Source organism: Dipodomys merriami, unplaced genomic scaffold (assembly GCF_024711535.1).
Source record: "Dipodomys merriami isolate MVZ:Mamm:240054 unplaced genomic scaffold, mDipMer1.0.p SCAF_10, whole genome shotgun sequence".
In the NCBI taxonomy this organism is placed as follows: domain Eukaryota; kingdom Metazoa; phylum Chordata; class Mammalia; order Rodentia; family Heteromyidae; genus Dipodomys; species Dipodomys merriami.
The window spans coordinates 50,886,714-50,907,157 of NW_027202271.1; the positions used below are offsets into that span (position 1 = coordinate 50,886,714).

The following is a 20,444-nucleotide window of genomic DNA, read 5'->3' on the forward strand; positions in this document are numbered from 1 at the left end:
AAAGACTCAAGAGATGAAATGCAGAGATGCTCAAACTCAAGATGGACTCTGCTTGAGTCCATCTTGTAATATGGCTGCTCTGCCAACGCTCCACCCCGCACACCATGGCCCAGTCACTCCTGGAATCTGATGCATCCACCACCGCTTTCTTACACCCCAGTTCAGAGGAGGCATTAAAAGCTTTCTTGTGTGGTGGACCATGAACACTCAGAGGAAGGTAGAGGACCACTCAAGGCTAGAAAAATAAGCAAGTACCACTTTCTACCTAAGGCAGTTCTGTGACCAAAATCTTTTTTCTACCTGTGGAATTCTGCTTTTGCAGTTCCTAGTGCCTCTGGTATTACATATGAACTACACAATTCTCTTTCCTTCCTCATCCTTTCCTTCCTTCCTCTACTTCCTTACTCTTCCTTGCTTTTGTTGCCATTACCGTAAGTGAATGCACTTACTCATTATCTTTGATTTTAGCACAAAACAAGTGGAGACTATCTTAAAATTTCTTTTAAATGTGGGTAGTGAGAATGAAAATCAAGAGAGAAAATTCTGAGAGACTTTGTAGGAAATAAAATGCTTCCTGGACATATTTATAAGGCACAACATGAGCTTTATATATATATGCCAAGTTTACTTATCAGAGTAAATAATGTTTCTACCTCCATGTCATTATTTTGTTTGAAATCTCCAAACTCCTCTTTTCTAGTTATTCATAAAACATAGATTATTATCAACTATCATACTGTATCATAAGTGTATACAATTATTACATGTTAGTCCTATTAAGGAGGGTGAAATCTGAGGCTTGAGATTCAAAACCAGCCCAAGCAGGAAAGTCCATGAGAATCTTATCTCCAGTTAAATACAAAAGTGGAGCTCTGGCTCAAAGTGTTAGCCTTGAGCACAAAAGCTCAGGGATAATATCCAGGCCCTGAGTTCAAGCCCCAGTACCAACACACAAAAAATAATTAAATAACCTGATTTTAATTCCCAAAAGTGAAGCACTCCAGAGCTGGGAAGGTGGCTCAGTGATAGAGCGCTTGCCTTGCATGCATGAGGCCCCAGGTTTGATTCCTCAGCACCACATAAACAGAAAAAGCAGGAAGTAGTGCTGTGGCTCAAGTGGTAGAGCACTAGCCTTGAGCTGAAGAGCTGAGAGCCAGCTCCCAGGCCCAGAGTTCAAGCCCCAGGACTGACAAAAAAAAAAAAAAAAGTAAAGCATTCCATACATATATGCATTCAAAATTATTAAATAAATAACCACAGTTCAAATCACAGTCACATTAAACAAATAAGATAAATGTTTCTATTAACACATTTGGTGAAAGCTACAAAATTTAATGTTTGTTTACAAAATAGTGATTAAAAAAGCATCTATACATGTAAGTAATATATGAATATACAGCTAATTTAAATGCTATATAAATCTGTTTTAGATAAATAATACTTTTTAAATTATTTTTATTTTAACTATTTTACTTTTTTAAAATTTCATTTTATTGTAAAGATGCTGTACAGAAGGGTTACAGTTACATGAGTAAGGTAATAAGTACATATCTTGTTGAGCATTGTTACCGCCTCCTTTATTTTTCTCCTACTATCCCAACAACCTCTAAATGTAAAAGGCGTGGCTTCCTAAATAAGATAAATTAGAAAATGTCCATAAAATTATTGAATTATAAAATACTTGTCTTTATATTTCTTTTATGCTTTAAAAATATTGAAATTTAAAAAATCATAGTAAGGGTATTGTAGAAAAATAAGTTATTGATGAAACACAATTTTTTAGCTATAGGCATAACAAAATAAACAGCTGAGCAACTTCAAGACTGCTATTTAAAATTTAAAACATGGAGCTAGCATATGTTTAATAAGTCTGCAATGTTAAAGAAAAAAAGTAGCATTTACCTGTACAATTGAGCTCTTTTTCTATTTGAATCTATTAGAATTTCCAATTTCCTAAGCATATATGCCTTCAACCAATTTAACTATGATCAGTTGACATCCAAATGTTCAATTAAATAGCATTACATTGATAAAAGCTACTCTTGATCTTAGCCAAAAGACCAAGAAGCCATTGATTTATAGCATTAAGTATGATCATCTAATTTCACAGATATATTATTGGGTCACCTGGCCCATAAGTACCTGCATCTCGTATGTACTGACCAGCACCAGGCTCATGGGAGAGTATAATGTATAAGTTCCAACTCCGCAAACTGGGCTCTGAAGTGGCATAATGCCCACTGCGTACCTCATGACACATCCAAGCCCAAGGGTTGAGTAAATAGAAAACTAGGAAGGCAAGGCAAGCACGAGTAAAATGAGCAACAAAAACAAAGTTGATGGGTCAAAAACTAGGAATGTAGTTAAGAATTGTAGTCAAAGAAAGGCAACATAGGCAGCCAAAGCCAGGAACTTCAGAAAACAATTCAAAAAGTACAAGAATAAATGTGTGGAGACCATAATTGCTGGGTCTTTTCTTTCTGTCCCTTTGAAACCACCTTTCTGAGCCAGAATCAGTTCCAATATTACTATGTACCTTGTGCTAATACAGGACAAGAGGCAAAGATCTCAACAACAGACCTGTCCCTTTCTTTCTCCATAAGAACAGAGAATGTGGTAGCAAGGAGAGAATCTCTTTTCAGTACTAATTATTATTTTGATGAATCCCAACACTTATAAGGTAGCACTAAGGTATGGAAAGCATTTTCAATAATGCCCACATTGAGAATATGCCTTAATTCCAGACACTGGTGGCTCATGCCTGTAATCCCTACTTAGGAGGCTGAGATCTGAAGATGGCGGTTCAACCAGCCCAGCCAGGAAAATCTGTGAGATTCTTATTTACAATTAACTACCAAAAAGTAAAAAAAAAAAAAAAAATGTAGCTGTGGCTCAAGTGGTAAGAGCACAAGCCTTGAATGATGATGATGATGGTAATAATAATAATAAAGCTCAGGAATAGTGCCCAGGCATAGACACAAAACAAAAAGTATGCCAGCCTTTAGTGAACAAAGAATATGCTTTATATGGCATTAGGACAGGAAGAGAGAGAAATAGAAGGTGCTAATCTGGTTAAAGTTTAATGTATGCATTGTGAAAATGCATGGCAAGAAAATCTATGGTTCAATTAAGATGCACTTTAAAAAAATGAATGTGATGAAAGTATAATGAGTTTCTCTTGGGGGATGGGTACCAGCAGAGAAGGAAAAGCAAATGGACAGAATGAATGAGGTGGATATAGTCAAAGCACTTTATATGTATATCCATATCTATAATATAGATATAGATATAAAATATAGAGATATATAGAGAGAGAGACTAAAGAAATCTGTTAAAACTTGTAAGAAGGGGGGAGGAGAAAGAAGAGCCATAGAGGGGGGTACATTGTATGCATGTGAGGAAAAGTCATAATGAAATTCTCCTTGTAGGTCTATTGTCGGCTAATAAAATGTTTTTTATAGATAAATATGCCATCCGGTGCTGGTGGCTCACACCTGTAATTCTAGCTACTCAGAAGGTTGGGATCTGAGAATTGCAATTCAAGGCTAGTTCTGGGAGGAAAGTCCATCTGACTCTTATCTCCAGTTAACTACCAAAAAGCTGGAAGTATCAGTGTAGCATAAGTGGTAAAATGCTAACTTTGAGCAAAAGAAGCTCAGGGGCAGCACCCCAGCCCTGAGTTCAAGCCCCAAGACTAGCACAAAAATGAAAGAGGCAGAGAGAGAAAGGGAGAGAGAGAAATGAATATGCCTTTGTCTTTCAAGTGTCCTATAAATTTTAGAGCAGTAGCTTCATTGACAGAGAGATGGAAATGCTCATGCTGAAACTCTTGATTCTAGACAAACATCCACAAAACAGCATAGAAAGGGAAAGAAATCAGGAGTTTGTTGTAACAAAAGTATATGCCAAATATCCATGATAGACAAGGCAAAAACACCTGAACTTGATCTGATGGTCCTAGAAAATAGATAAAAGTGAGACATAAGATCATTTAACATTGACATTGCTTCACAAGCGAGTCCCATTGGCCTTGGCGTTTTGATCTGTGGAGTTCAATTCCATGTGGTTGAAGGCTGGATTGTCAGTTCCACCGTCTTCCACTGGATGAGATTTGTAGCTCAAATCATGATGTTGCTAAAAGAAAATGTCACCATGGTGATTACAAACAATCTTTGGTTCTGTGCTAAATAATTATTACTGCCATTTTCCTTAGACCAGATGAGTATGAGAGAGAGAGAAAGAGAAAGAGGGGTGTGGGGGTGGGGTGGTATGATGTGATGTGATATGATATGATGTTATCTGATGTGATTACTGGGACTTGAACTCATGGTCTGGCCCTCTCTTAGCTTTTTTGCTCAAGACTTGCAACACTGCTTCACTTCCAGATTTGTGGTGGTTAACTGGAGTCTCACAAGACTTTTCCTGTCTGGGTTGGTTTTGACCTTGATCCTCAGATCTCAGACTTCTGAGTAGCTAGGATTACAGGTGTTGTATGGAAGGAAAGAGAGATGTCCAAGGGATTTAGATCAGCAAAAAACGGCATGGAGGGTTAACCGATAGTGTACAGATACATACCTTCCTTGTTTGTTACTGTTCAAGAAACACGCTAGGGCTGCGATGGAACTCAGTGTGAGGTAAAGCACTTGCCTAGCAAGTGCTGGGTTTGATCCCCAGCACCAAAGAAAGAAAAAGGAAATACAAAAGAAAGAAAAGAAGGAAGGAAGGCCGGAGGGAAGGAGGGAAAGAGGGAGGGAGGGAGGAAAAAAGGGAAGGAGGGAAGGAAGGAAGGAAGGAAGGAAGGAAGGAAGGAAGGAAGGAAGGAAGGAAGGAAGGAAGGAAGGAAGGGGCTACAACTGTTCATGAAGAAATAAAGCCCAGTGTCCTAATTTAGAGCAAATAAAAGCCAACTTACTTTCTTTAAGAAGTTGAAATTTGATAAAAAGTCCTCTTTGGTTAGTAAGACTCTAGAGTCTAAGTTCTGTTTTCTTCCTCCTAAAAGAGACAAATAATTTGAATTTATTAAAGCCATAATAACTATACAGTGACATCCTATAATATAGGCATTTAACTTTTTTTTATGCACTCAGACATCAGGGAATCCTTAAAATAGTGGTGAAGATTTAATCATTCTTCCCCTCACCTGTCAGTCTTAGACTAGTATTCCTTCCTAATATATATATATGTAAATCAATTATAAATACCATGCCTCTTAAACATAAGCCAATCACTTCATCTGATGCTCCACTAGAGCCATCTTTCCCCTGCTGAGAGGAAAACTGATTCTAAAGCATCCTGCATTATCCACCAATAAAATACCAAACCATCTGCCTCTGCTTTAACCAGTGGAGCTGCTTTTCCCAGTTTTCTGGCTACAACATATTTATGTGTGGGAAGAAGTGTAGGAAATTATGAATTGTGGGAAGAAGTAGTCAAAACTAGTATTTTTAAACTGGCTCATAATGAAACAACATTCATAGCTATAAACCAGTATCATAAAAACTGCCACACAGAGAAACACAAGAATAATTACCTGTTGATAAACTGATAAATATGCCCACAAGCAATGCTGTCAAAGTTCCAATGGTACTAAAGTACAGATATGATAAAGAATACCAGTTATCCATCAGTGGAGTCCTGAAAGATAGCCAGAGTGGAACTGTAAGATTTCATGTTACACCAGTACAACCCCAAGTCTGGGTCCATGAGCCCCATGACCAAGTGAAAATGCAATATTTAATAATGTTTTCAATGTCACCATCTGATGTTCATTTATTGGATCAGGAATTAAAAGCATGACTTCATCTTGATAATGTACTTGAGAAAGGACTTTGAAGCCCACAAAAATGGAGTCTTTAGCCCAGGAGAAACAAAACCCATATTTTTTTTTTCTGCTTTAGTTATTTTCAGGTGAGGGTTTTCATTTTGCCTCTGCATTTGCAAACTTCACAACAAGATGTGATCTTCTTACCTATAGTCTCCTACTGCTGGGACTACAAGTATATACCAGCATACCCATATGGATTACTGGTTGTCTTACTAACCTTTTGATTGGCCTAGCCTAGAAACCACAATCCTCCTGCTCTCTTCCTGAGGAGCTGGGATTATAGGCATGAGCCACCTAACCTGGCCGTGTTTTTTTTCACTGTTTTAACAAATATATATTGAGTATGTATTCGCTATTTACCACATACATGCTTATTGAGTTTATTGTTCTGTATCTAATAGTGTATCTTTTCACATTTCTTATAATTTTCTAGAAAGTGGAAACCACAGTGGTGGGAAGGAGATACTTTCTAAAGTGGGTATGAAATAAATGTCCACCATATCGCTAGGTAGATGTTCAAAAATTACTGTTTATTAGCTGAGTCATTTGGTTTCTTGTTTGTTTATTTGTGGTACTAGGGATCTAACCACAGACATTGTACATGCTAGATAAACACTCTACCACAGGGTTTTACCCTGAGCCCCTATTGGCTGAAATTTTTTATATAAATAAGCTAACAATAGGAAAGTGACTGCAAAATTCTGCTAATATATTTGTTTTAGAAATCCAAGTGTCCATTTTGCTTATGCCGTTAAGGCAGATAATTACAGAACTGGGACAACTGGAACCCGTAACCAGACATCATGAAAGAGTACAGATATCCTGAACATCCTCCCACTTCGCATTCCACTTACTTTATCTGCATCCATTTCTGGCTGTCCGATGACTTTCCCAGCCCCCTTCTATTACTGCGTTCATGCTTGTCCAGGCCACTTCCTAATCCTCCTTTTCTATCCATAACACCTCATCTAGTCTCTGAAACATGTTTCCTGCTCTGAAAGTACCTTTTGTCCCTATCTGTGGAGAGCTTTCCTCACTTGGAGGTGCTACTGGCAAGTATTCTCATAGCTTAATCCCCTCCAGGTCATGATGGCTTTGCTAAAGATGATTGCTGTATATAATTATGTACCTTCTCTCCCCACCATGTCCGTTTGGTAGGCAATGGCACTATTTCTGTCTTCCTTGAATATGTCCATGAGATTTGAGGTTTTCAGCTTGGATACTGGTATATTCACTAAACGAACACTTGCTTTTACATCTATACTGTATGGTAAAAACGCTCTTCTACAAACAGGTTCTAATCATTTCATTAAATTAGACCACCCCAGTATTCAGAGATCCAGAAATACACTGCATAACTGAAACTTCCAGTTGGATGTTCAGAAACTAATTTCCGGAGCTCCGAAGACTCAAAGTCTTTTAAATGCAATAAATGGCAATGACCCAAAATAGTTAGACAACTGTAGCTTTTAATTAGTAGAGGATCTACTTCAAAGAGTGTATCAGAAATATTACTTTATAATCAAGCATTTCACCATAAACGTTTTCAAAGACAGTGATAATCATTCAGCTAAAGCTAGTGTTTGACAATTCCATCTACAGTACAATTTCACATTAATACTTGAGACCTCTTTAAATTTGTAAGGCAGATATTTCTATAGATATTAAGAAACCAGGCTAGTTAATAATAAAGAAAGCAACTATGGCATTATGTGCTATCACTAGATAAAATATTATAGCCAGAAAACCATATGGCTTTAGAATTTTAAAAAATCACAGTGTTAAGGGCAAGACAAAAGGCAACTAGAGTTTTTTCTACTTGTCACATCATTTTAAAGATATGAAACAAAACGTCGTACCTTTCAACGTTACGTATTTCAAAAGCACTAGTATAAAATGGCATTTCTGTTGTTGTCATCAAATCTGTCCCATTGTAGGTGCTGTTACACCCATAGGTTTCAAGGGATAATGGCATAGTTCTCTCAGGAAGTGGTGGATAAAGTTGAGCTCCAATTCCAACCCATAAAGACATGGCAAATCCAGCCAACAGACCACTCAAGGCTCCCTGCAAAATAAGAGTGCTTTTATAAGAAAAATAACTGCCTTCAGGCAGAATTTAGCATTGAGATATTAAGTTCATCTGGACATGCTGGTGCAGCTTATAGTCCCAGCAAGCACTGGGGAAGCTGAAGCATGAAGACTGTGAGTTCAACCTGGACTGTAGGAAGACCCTGTGGAAGTGCATGAATGAAAGGTAGAGGGAAGGAAGAAGGGAGGGAGGGAGAGGGGAGAGAAAAAAGATGAGGAAGGAGACAGGGAGTAAAGGTGATGGCTGATTGAGAGAGAAAAGGGAGAAGAGAGGAAGTAAAGGAAGGAATGAAGGGAAACAGGAAGAGAGGGAAGGAAGGATGGAAGAAGGGAGAAAGGGAGGGAAAGGGAAAGAAAAGGAAATGAGGAAAGGGAAAGTAACATGATCTAACCAAAGTTCTCCAACTTCCTTCCAAAAGTTCTTTTCCTTCATAGGATCTCTGGATCTTATCAAGGAACCAGAGGCTCCTGGTCCTTCAGCCCTGGAGACTCTGTAAACTCATTCCTTATTTCATAACCAATCACTAATTCCTGCACATTTTTCTTTTAATACATTATATATTTCCATGGCCAGCATTTTGTTCTTGCCTCCTTATCTCTTCACACCCCAAAACCTGCACCAGCCATCGTTGACTGCAGGCCAATTGTTTGTTCCCTTTGTTTCATGAACAAATGGCATGCTATTTCCATATATTTAACAACACACGTGATCGTAATTGAGCTGAAGGATAATTAGGGGAAAAAACTAGCAAGCCGGTTTTCCAAATGACTGCAATTGTACACATAAACAACCACATGGTTGTGTGGCTGGTCAGATGTGGCATTCTAGAAGAATGTCTCCATTTTCTAGAGAAAAGATTAGAGATGGAGAGAGAAGAACTTGACTAGAGTTTCTTCAGAAGATTTTTGGTTTCTCATCCTTTAGAAGATTTGGCACCCATGTTTCACTGGAAATCCAGGTGTTTCTGTCAGCTCTTGAGTGCGTGAAGCCCTTCCTCTAAATATTGGAGGAAAAGCTAGCCTCCAGCTGTGAAGCTGAGATTTAGAAGCAGTGTTGTCATGGCAGCAGCCTGAGCCATAGGGGGGGCGGGGGGGGGGCTACATAGAGGAAAGGAAGGATTGCTAGAGGGGAGTAGAAAGGTGAAGTGACGACACACAGTAGGAAAAAAGAAAGGTGTGTTCATGGGAGAGTGAGACAGTGATTTCTGTCAGGGCTGAGGACTGAGAACTCTTGCATTGCTGAACTCCTTGGGTCTGCAAGGCAGCTGCAGTAAATGGGTTTTAATAAGATGACGCCGGAATAGTAGAGTACTTAGCTGTTGACAGGCCAGATGGGGCTAAATCTCAGTAATATATATGACTTGATCAAGAATCTACAAAATTATTTAGGTTCTAAAAAGTTATTAAATCCATGAAGGCAACCATCAGCAGCTCTCTGCTCCTAAGACAGTGTTCAGCTCATCAATATTCATTGAGCGAATGGAACAGAGAGAAGGAAGGAGGCAGGAAGATGGGGAGGAAGAGCAGGAGAGCTAGAAGAAGAGGAGAAAGGCACCCTAAAGGAAGGCAAATAATCCTGAACTGAAAAAAAAACCAACTTGGATATGACAAGGAAAAAAAAGGTATTTCTGGTGGCAGGAATAAGAGTATTTAATTCCCATTTCTAAAAGTGCTTGTCAGTCACAGCTACAGCTTTCCTGGAGGCCATTCATAGTGGCAACAAGTCAAAAACAAAAAGCTGCTCTTTTTGTTTTCTGTACCTGTCCCAGGGCTTAAACTCAGGGCCTGGGTACTATCCCTGAGAAGTTTTTTGCTCAAGGCTAGCACTCTACCACTTGAACCACAGCTCTACTTCCTGCTTTTTTGTGGCTAATTGGAGATAAAAAGTCTCAGGGACTTTCCTACCTGGGCTGACTTTGAACTGAGATCCTCAGATCTCAGCCTTCTGAGTAGCTAGGGCATGAGCCACTGATACCTGGATGATTTTTTTTCCCTTGACACTCAACAAAATTTCAACAATCTGAGAAAGATAAAAACAGCTCCTTTTCATTGTAACTAATTTCTGCCATGACACTTTATTGAAAATATATTTTTTTCTTTTAAGATTTTTAAGCAAGGAGCTAGTAGCCCAGGCCTATAATCCTAGCTACTCAGGAGGCTGAGATCTGAGGATCACCATTCAAAGCCAGAACTAGGATGAAAAGTCTGCAAGAATCTTATCTCCAGTTTAGCACCAAAAAAGCCAGAAGTGGAGGTGTGGCTCAAGTGTTAGAGTGCTAGCCTTGAGCAAAAAGCTCAGGGACAGCATCTAGGCCCTGAGTTCAAGCCCCAGGACTAGCACCAAAGACAAAGATTTGTAAGTATATTAGCTGCACAAAGGGTTTTATTGCAACTCACTGAGAATTATTAATCATGGTCTTTTTTCTTCCTTTTTCTTTTTTTTTAAAAAACATTACCATAAAGGTGATGTGCAGAGGGATTACAGTTACATAAGTCAGGTTTTGAGTATATTTCTTTTTGAACAGTGTCACCTCTTCCCAGTTTTTTTCCCCTCCTGGCCCTTCTCCCCCATTAATCACAGTCTTCATTCCAATCTGTCTTAGCAATCTTTAATGACTGACAAGGAAAATTAAATAAGTCATAGTTCAGTGATGAGGCTATACATGATATATAAATACACACATCAATTTTCCCAAACTTTATCCTATAGTGGGAATGATTTCTATTCCCTTTATCATAGACTAAAATTTAGTATTTCTGAACAAAGGTTTGTCTATATAGAAGAGCAGAGATATCACCCCTTAATTTCCAGTGACACTCAAGCTCTGGGGGCTAGAACCATGCTTTAATAGAACACCTTTAATGTGAGAAGTACCAAGTTTCTGGTTAAGGTGGTAAACCTCTGACAGCCTCTGTTTGCTGTCATTAGGCTTTTCACAGGTGTCTTCAGCTTTCTTGTTCTCAAAGCTCTCATACCTGAGTCTATTGATCTCCTTTAAGTCCTGGCTATTTAAGTCCTATTCATTCTGAATATTTAAAGTTGAACCATATGGTTCTGGCATTTTCCGTTTAGCTTCCCTACATGCAGGTCTCCAGTGCCTAGTGCTTTACTCTTTATCTATCAAAGTAAAAAATGAGGACTTTAAGTCATCAAGAAGAGTAACTGGTGACAGATGTCAAAGTGACCACATTTCTACAACTGAGGAAAACAAAGATGTCATCATTCCTTTCCAATGGAGGTAAGAGATAGAGCTGCTACTATAGCTGGGAAAATAAACTTTATATACACATCCATTCTTTATACTTACAAGTGAGTTGGCAAAGGGAACAAGAATGCCCAAAGAAAACAGGCCCAGAAGTGGTCCACCAATCATGCCAAATATACTGAGTGCTGCCTACAGAAATACAGAGTCCGTGGTTAGCAATCCCAAATCCAAATGAACACATCTCAAAAGAAATTTCACAGGATGACGATTTAAAATAGTCATTTTCCTCCAGGAAAATCACAGTTTTATTCATGGAGCTTTGTCAGTAGCAAAGAAAACTTCTTCTCCTCAATCTCAAGTGTCCATCTGTTTGTTAGGAGCCCTCAAGAAGGGGCAACGAAATGCAAAGAAGACAGAGAGCCATGAGGCTCTGGCAATACCTGTGTGAATGCGTGCAGCCAGGCTGTCCCATTGCAGCCTGTACACCTTTGTGTAGTGGTAGCCCCAAAGTACTCCACAGAATAAGCCTATGAGCAGGTTTTACTAAGCAACCTGAGATAATGATAAAACACACCACCAAGTCCTCATCCTGACCTGGCTCTCTAACAATGAAACTAAAATTCAAATACAAATTTTAAACATTGGACAAATGATATTTTTTTAAAGTTTTAAATTCCAGTTGTATAATCAAAACTGTTGTTGGTGAAATACCTAAGTTATCCTGGGCACCTGAAGTAGGCATTCCATACGTGGCATAATCTTCCCCTTCATGAAATTACACAGACTACTAAATACAGAACTGTTTATGAAATGGTAACCCCTCTGGTACATCACCTTTATAATAAAAATAAATATTTAATTTTTAAAAATACATAACATTAAATACAGAAACCACAATACAGTTAGATCACTGAGAGGATACAAAGAAGTGCAGATTCTCTGGTCATAGTTACAAAACAGAGCTCAAACTTAGCCAGGTAACAGAAAAAGTTCACCTGAATGAGTGGCATTTCAGTTGGAAGGTGATGAAGAAGTAAGACTTAGGCAGTTGGGAAGACAGAGGCAGGACTGATGCAGAGAGATACATGCTAAAGATGTAAATCAGAAAGAAGAGGCCATCCTAAAGACTTGTCCATCTGCATCCCAACACCTCCACAGAAGTAGGAGGGACCTTTCCAACCCCAAGTTGTTCTCCAAGAAGAAAGTTTTCACATACCACTCAAGGTGAAGAACCCTTCAGATGAAACAAAATGAGCAAAAATAAACTTCCACTTCTGAGAGGATCAAGTGGACATACTTTCCCATATTTCACCTGCCAATAACTAAAAGTTATGGACATGACATATAAAATAAACATTGGAGCAATCTGAAAGGTAAAGAAATGGTAGAGCGATTACCTTGGTGTCTGAAAAGTGACCTGGTAAATTCTCTTGCGGTTTTCATTTCATGTGTGTCTCTCAGTCTTAGAGCTAAAGAATCCTGTCAACCCAGATGGCACAAAGCATAGGCACAAGCAGAAATCAAAACAAAAAGGCCAATATAGGCCTTCTCTCTCTATTCATAGGACCAGAAAAGAAGCACTCTGGAAAGACAGAAATCCCCACATTCCATCCAAGCACTAGAGAATAATCTGTAACCCGTCCACACCTATACCAGCAATGGCTGGTAGAGAGCTGAGATTCTGCCCTGTTCCCTGTACCAAGGCACTGTTTTGCCTCCCTGATGAATAGGATCATGGGAAGCCTAATGCAGAGTCCGTACTTCCTGCCCAGCAGGAAGGAAGCCAGCTGCATCATGGTGTCAGCGAATACAACAGAAGATTATCCTGTTGTGTTTGGGAGTGTTGGATGGTCCTAGTTACTCAGCCTCCCAGGAATGATTTCTCTTCTTAAGCTCACTGTTCATCAAGATAGTTCTTAGACATCATCTCAAACAGATCATTATGGCTATGCCTTTACATGATAGATAAGAGACATACTGTCACAGGACAAATAGAACCAGGGAATGAGATGACCAATTGATCAGGAAAGTCTCTACCTGTATTCTGGCAAGGGTAAACCTTGTCTGAAGGCGGATAAAAGTTGCATTTGATGAGGTGAACTCGTCTCCTGGAAATCTAGGGTCCAGGGTAGGAAAGTCCTAGGGTTAAGTTATATCATAGTGCTGACATATAGTATCAACTCTAAGACACTTGAGTGGACCTGTGGTGGTCACTACTCTTATGATATGCTATGGTAAGTTTCATAGCAGAACCACACTCTACCTCCCAACACTGTAGGGTCAATAATGAACAGATTGCCTGAACTTGTGTGTCAAATCACACACAATTGTTGGAGGGTGAGGAAGAGTCTTGGGCATCCTCAGAACAATCTGATAGGATGTGGTACAAAGGGTAGAACAGGTCCAAAGTTGAGTAGTAGGGATGATAATAAGGGATTTTGTTAAGGATCAACAACAGATTAACTCAAGTTGAGGGAAGAGTGATTCAAAAGTAGCCATCAGATGACTTATAAGTACAAGATAGCTATCAGAGGCCAGAGAAGACACACCCATCAAGGTGAAAGGTTAGTAGGTGGTGGGCAGCCAAAATGAGTCATGGTAGAGGGTGTCAGTGACCTTACTCCAAGTAACTGGACATGGGACATCAAGAACACTAAAAGATAGTGGGATCATTGGGGCATGGAAAAACAATCACCTGGTAACAGTAAGAGGAGCTGGGAAGACTTGGTGAAGGCAGACTTAATGTTTCTCAGTCATAGAAAAAAATGGCACATAGCAATAAAACAGGAGGACCAAGAGGACTCAAAGGGGAACAGTATGATTTTTGAGGGGAGACACAGTATATTAGAGGTGATACTGAAAATTCAAAAACACAAACTTAGATGTGACCCAATCGAGCCAAAGTTTGGGTCTTACCCATCCCAAATGGCTACTGGATCAAGTGCTTCTAGAAGTCACAGGTTGTGGAAACAGTGGTGGAGCTGGTCCAAGAGAGTAGTGGGAAAATACACTGGTGGAAGTCTTTCCATGTTATCAGGACTGGCAGGTTATTCTGTCTAGCCATCCTGGGCATAGATGGAAATGTTATCATAAGGGCATCTTCAAGTAGGTAAAAAAAAAAAAAGTTGATGTTATCTAGGGGCTGGTGGCTCATGCCTGTAATCCCAGCTACTCAGGAGACTGAGATCTGATGATCATGGTTCAAAGCCAGCAGAAAAATCCCCCTGAGACTCTTATCACCAACCACTCAAAAAATTGAAGTGGCACTGTGGCTCAAGTGGTAGAGCACTAACCTTGAGCACAAACAGCCTCAGGGACAACACCTTGGCCCTAAGTTCAAGCCCCACAACCGACAAGAAAAGTTGATGTTTCACTGTCTGGGGAAGTGAATGGATGGACCAGGTCTCCAGCAAGCATAGTCTCGAGGCTTGATGGAGACAAGCCAGTTTGGGAGCACGCTATGGTATAGCTGTAAACAGGGCTTTACCCTTATTGGTGAGGCCTGGATCAAGCCATGGACAATGGGCCTAGAGAGGCGTGGAAAGTACACCTAGGTATAAAAATTCCAGTTGAAACCATCTCCCTGACAGCAACATCATCCAATCTCTGAAAGCTGTTCCCCCAATAAGAGACTGGAGTTCTGAATATTTACGGCAAGTTTTACCTGGTGGTAATTTCCACATAAAGGCACAACACATACATGAGAAGCATCAAGAGACTAGAAAGTAGAATAAAAACCACTACAGCCACCACAGAGTATTCTACTATGCTTCGCCCATTTCTCCATTAGAGCCAGCTCCCTGTTACTCTCTTCCACTTGTCCCATAAATAAGAAAAAAATAACCTTTTTGCTTTAATCATATTTCAAATCAACTACTTATGCTGCCTTTGTAACTGGGATTACGTGGGATTAATGGGTAGATCCCAACACGCCCTTCAGTTATTGTTGTTGATGCTTGTTTGTTGAGAGTCTCACTGACTTTTTACCCAGCTGGCCTCAAACCACATTTTTCCTGATCTCCACTTCATGAGTATCTGGGATTACAGTAGGAGTCACCTGGCCTGGTCCTAAAAGTTTCTTTTCAATGATTCAGTCATTTCTACCTATGTTATAGTTGTGTGTGTGAGTGTGTGTGTGTGTGTGTGTGTGTGTGTGTGTGTGTATCTATATCTATATCTATATCTATATACACATACACATACACACACACAAAGAGGACAGTCCCATGAACATTGAAAACAATAACTTAATGATTATGATGTAGACCTTGAGGACTCAGGACTTACCTGTAACAAAGCTCCCATTAGTGATGCCAGAGCAGCCATTCCAATACATAGGGCTCCAAACAGCACACCTAAACAGAGAAAAGGCCATGTGAGATGCAGATCCAGAGATTCAGAATTCTCAAGAGAATAAGCCAATGCACCTTTGAGTCCAGGGCAAATGATACTATGGTGGTAAAGAATGCCCACACCCATCAATACCAGCAAAACCAGGAAAGAGCTATTTTCCTTCAAGACAGCCACATGCAAAGAGGACAAACAGAACCCTCACCTGTGACCTAGGATTAGTTACAATAGGAGGTTATGTAAGGAAAAAAATCCCTGCAATCAACTGCAAAGGATTTTAAGATTTAGAACTATTGTATTATTAGTTTAATCTTCCATAAACATTTGTTTATAAAGAAAGGCTCAGGTCTCTGTGTTCAGCTTACCAGAGCTCTGCTCTGGACAATAAGAGAATGATAAACAGAATTAGACTCTTCTGACTTTAATGTTCATTTCTTCCAAGAAGTGGCACTTATACCACGAGGTGGTTTAGGATTATTATTTTTTTAATTTTGTGATCCTCTGACCTCCAGTTCCAAACTTCTGGAATTAAAGGCATGTACTACCATATGTAGCTCTTTTTTTAGGATGAGCCTTTCCCATTAGATAGGTCATGACAAGGCATCATTAAGGGGTTTGTATTCAAAATTATTGGATAAATATTTAAATCGACTGCCATGTTCTTAGGTACAATGTTCTTTCTACACTTGCCTTAATATAATGGTTTCAGAGATTCCCTTCAAAATGAAAGTCACACTGGACATGTAGGTATACAGTTGTAATTCTAACACTTAGAATGCTGATGCAGGAAGAACTTGAATTTGAAGCCAGCCTGGACTACACAGCAAAACAGGCAAGGCAACAGATAAAAAGTTTTATCTGTATTACATTAGCATGATTAATGGTTTGTCATTAATCATCATCTAGGAGAGTCAAATAGAGCCCCTGGTAATTATCCTTTGTCATTCGCTGATAATTCAATAATTTTTGAGATAATATCTTATTATGTAACTGAGGCTGAGCTTGAACTCATAATTTTCCTGCCCCAGCCCTCTCCTCTCCAAATTCTGAAGGTTCAAGTATAAATAAATCACCACCACTACCATGCCAAGTTTAAATGTTTGAAGTACCTCAACTTACCTTGGTTGGAAATATGTTCACTGCTGCATTAAAATGTAGGCATGTATTGCCACCAGGAATAGTGGCTCACGCCTGTAATCCTAGCTACTCAGGAGGCTGAGATCTGAGGATCACAGTTCAAAGCCGGCTCAGGCAGAAAAGTCTGTGAGATTCTGATTATAACTACCAAAAAAAAAAAAGGCCAGAAGTGGAGCTGTGGCTTAAGTGGTAGAGTGCTAGACTTGAGCACAAAAGCTCAGAGACGGCACCCAGGCCCTGAGTTCAAACCCCAGAACCAGAAAAAAAGTCTCTCTTAGAAAAAAAAAAATATATATATATATCTACAAATAAAATTGTGAGAGAAAAAAGAAACTTACTCATTCCTTGGGAAACCCAAGACAAAGACCTTTCTGAGAGAGATGTGAAGTGAGGTTTGATTAGATCTTCCACAGTGACTGCAGCTAGAGCATTAATGCTGGAGGACACCGTGCTGTAAAGGAAAAGAAAATGTTTTAGGTTTCTATTTTTGTTTTCTTTCTTTACAATTTTTAAACTGATTTTCATTGTTTTATTGTCTTTAAGTAGTTGTACAAACCCAACATGTCATTTTATGAGTACAGTGCTTCTTGGTCAATGTCACTCTTTCCATCATTCGCCTCCATCTTTCCCAGCCCCATCCATCTCCTCAAGTTTCTGGTTCCATTTTCACATATGTACATTGACAATTATGTTTGTATTTGCCCATGTAGTTTATATTTATCCTTACTAACACTTTTAGCAATAATGAGGAAGAAGTGAGCAAATTGGTGCTTTCAAACATAATCAGATTTGTATGTTTTGTTAAAAAAAAACAAACCAATGACAGCATCCTCTTGCTGAGAGCTATTATTACCCAAGAATGATTATATCAACATGCATAAGCTTCAAAGCAAAAAAGAACTAGTTCATGTTACTTCAATTTCCAGTTAATCCTCTGTGCCTATAAAAAAAAACCCTGCATATATATATAACTCAGTATCATTACACAACAACTTTAAGGCATATTTTTTTTTAGGGCATACAAAGAACTATTCTAACTCTTCAGTAACATATACTATAAATAACAGTATTCATTTCCTGAATCATCACAAATGTATATTATTCTTGTTGATAACAACAATTCCCTGGAGAAAACACCGGAAGAAAGTCTGATGAACAAGTTCAATGATGAAACACATGATCCATTGAACAATTACTAGTTTCCAACATGTAAATGGGATATTTAATCATTGACCACATAAGTCTTAAACCCAGACTGTAGGCATTCATTTTTGACAAGCAGTGAAAGTTACCACCAAGTGTCAGCCTCACTGCAACCCGACAGGTTAGATAGCTGTGTAGTAGAGAGCAGAAACCCATTTAAAGGTGGAGCCTGGTTGTGACTGGATACTGTGCCACAGAGATAAGCTTCAGAGCAGTAGAGAAGAAATATGGGTGCGTTTGCTTCCTATGGGCTATTTGTGCGCATGTGCAGAATTAATCTTTATTCCTCCAAAGTAACCAATAAGAAGGGAAAGATTGCTACAGGTAACGACATGCTCATATGATACTATGTTCATAGAATCAGGTTCATACCTTAATGTTCCACTGTAAGCACAAGCCACAAAAAGTCCAGGAACTCCAGGAAAGTCTTGTAAAATGTCCAGTACCAAATAAGGCATGAGCTGCAAAATTCCAAAATTTACACGCAAGTCCAATTTTCTATTGATTACAATTAATTAAACATCTGATGTATCACATGTTCTTTCAACGCTGAAGGAAGATACCCACATAACTAAAATTTCCTAATACCTAAAAGCAAAAGTCCTTTATGACTAGCACTTAAAAAAAGAAACAAACAACATAGTAATTAAGTATGAAATATTAGAAATCAGAGATGGCCTTGCTTACTTAATTTCTTTCAGCCTCATTTTCCTCATCTGTAAGAGATGAGTAATATTAACCAATGAGTTTCTGTAAAATTAAGTTATATAAAAGCCTTTAATGAACACAGAAAGCAGAAAAGTTCAGAAAAGATAGCTGTTATTCTATGGGAAAAAATAGCCATTTTCTGAAACTAGCTAATCTAGGAGGATAAGGAGGTGGGAAAGATTGGAAGGGAAAGAATGATAAAAGGATATTAATTAAGATGTGTTATAAATCAGTATATTGAACTAAAAACCACTTGTACAACTACTTAATAATAAAAAAAAGCTTCTGTACTTTAATAAACTGCATCTGCTCTACTTTTTTAAAATGATTAATTGGAGATAAGGATTGCATGGACCTTGATCCTCAGATCTCAGCTTCCTAAATAGCTAGAATTACAGGCCTAAGCCATCAGCACCCAGATGACTTTTTTTTTTTTTTTTTTTTTGGTCAGTCTGGGGCCTGAACTCTGGGCCTGGGCTCTGTCCTTCAGCTCTTCATCTCAAGGCTAGCGCTCTACCACTTGAACCACAGCACCACTTCCAGCTTTTTCTGCTTATGTGGTGCTGAGGAATTGAACCCAGGGCATACAAGGCAAGCACTCTACCACTGAGCCACCTTCCCAGCCCCGCAGCTGGCTTTTTAAAAAACTGTTTACACTGTTACTCCTAGGCCAGTAACTTTTATATAACACTTGGCTGGAAATTTTCTTTTTACAACTATTCCAAGAATTTAACTTTGCATAAAACACTCTTCATTCTTGCTGTCCGTTAAAATACATTTTGCAAAATGTTCTTTTTCTTTGGGCATAAAAAGGACTATTGTAAGTCCTCAGAAATGTATACCATAAATAGCAACACTATTAATTTCCTGAATCATCATGAACATAGATGGGAAAGATGAGTAGATTTTGCACACTGTGTCTCTATGAGAACACAAACTATTTTTCCTTTCAAAATACTTGCTTTTGGTTTGTTTGATAAGCTCAAGGCCTCATGCTTGCTAAGCAGGTACTCTACCACTTGAGTCATGTCCCAGCCCAAATAGGCTTTTTTGAAAATCTTTAATACACAAGAAAAGACACGATAGCAAACCTGGTCTGCTTCTGATACTTTCTTGGATGTCCAAGGGTCACATTCACGATACCTTGAATACAGGGCAAGTCCACACAGCACAGAGCAGGTGAGGATGACCCACAGCCCCACAAGATTGATGTAAAGAGATCTAAAGAAGGAAAAACAAACCACCGAATGAACATTGTCATCTCCCTTCCAAAGATGAAGAAAAAGACTGCATGCACAAAAGAGCATTTTTATGATCATTCTCAGTGCATGCATGTTATCTTTGGGTTATCAAAAATGCTACCTTGGAAGCAAGTGGCTCAAGTGATAGGTAGAATGTCTGCCTAGCAAGTGCAAGGCCCTGAATTCAAACGCCAAAGGTAGCCCCCAAATGCTAGCTTCATATTCTAATATAAAAATCTAAGCTACATATGATATCCGCTGATGATGTTAGCTTGAAATACTTGTAGTAGATAGTGTTTTTCCATGAAATGAGTATGATCTCATGACTGAGATTTGTGGGGTTTGGGAGATTTATCATGGTATCTGATCATATTACTTCAGGTCTTGTCATGAAATCAAGAATTTTTTTTTTATTTAAGTAGTTGTACAAAGGAGTTGCCATTCAACAAAGCAGTTTATGAATACAGTGTGTCCTGATCAGTGTCACCCTTTCATGATTCTTAGCCATCCCTCCCAACCCACCCCTTTCCTTCTTTTATTAAGTTTTTAGGAGATTTATATATATATACATATATATATATATATATTAGGTTTTGCCATTTAATGAAGTAGTCTATGTGTACAATGTATCTTGATCTGTGTCATCCCTTCAATACCTTCATGCTTCAATCCACCCCCCGCTTATGT

General features: G+C 38.8%; 1 protein-coding gene across 1 annotated transcript in view; it reads right to left on the reverse strand.

Annotated features, from left to right (window-relative positions):
* Positions 1–1,272: 1,272 nt before the first annotated feature.
* Slc5a8 (solute carrier family 5 member 8) overlaps positions 1,273–20,444 on the reverse strand; it is a 37,805-nt gene continuing 18,633 nt past the window's right edge. The window contains exons 7-15 of the mRNA XM_069991152.1: positions 19,608–19,737; positions 18,181–18,269; positions 16,944–17,056; positions 15,406–15,473; positions 11,221–11,307; positions 7,684–7,889; positions 5,531–5,634; positions 4,913–4,992; positions 1,273–4,134 (exon numbers count right to left, since the gene is read on the reverse strand). Of these exons, the coding sequence (XP_069847253.1) occupies positions 4,009–4,134; positions 4,913–4,992; positions 5,531–5,634; positions 7,684–7,889; positions 11,221–11,307; positions 15,406–15,473; positions 16,944–17,056; positions 18,181–18,269; positions 19,608–19,737 (1,003 nt within the window). The 3' untranslated portion in view covers positions 1,273–4,008. The remainder of the gene's footprint in view (positions 4,135–4,912; positions 4,993–5,530; positions 5,635–7,683; positions 7,890–11,220; positions 11,308–15,405; positions 15,474–16,943; positions 17,057–18,180; positions 18,270–19,607; positions 19,738–20,444) is intronic.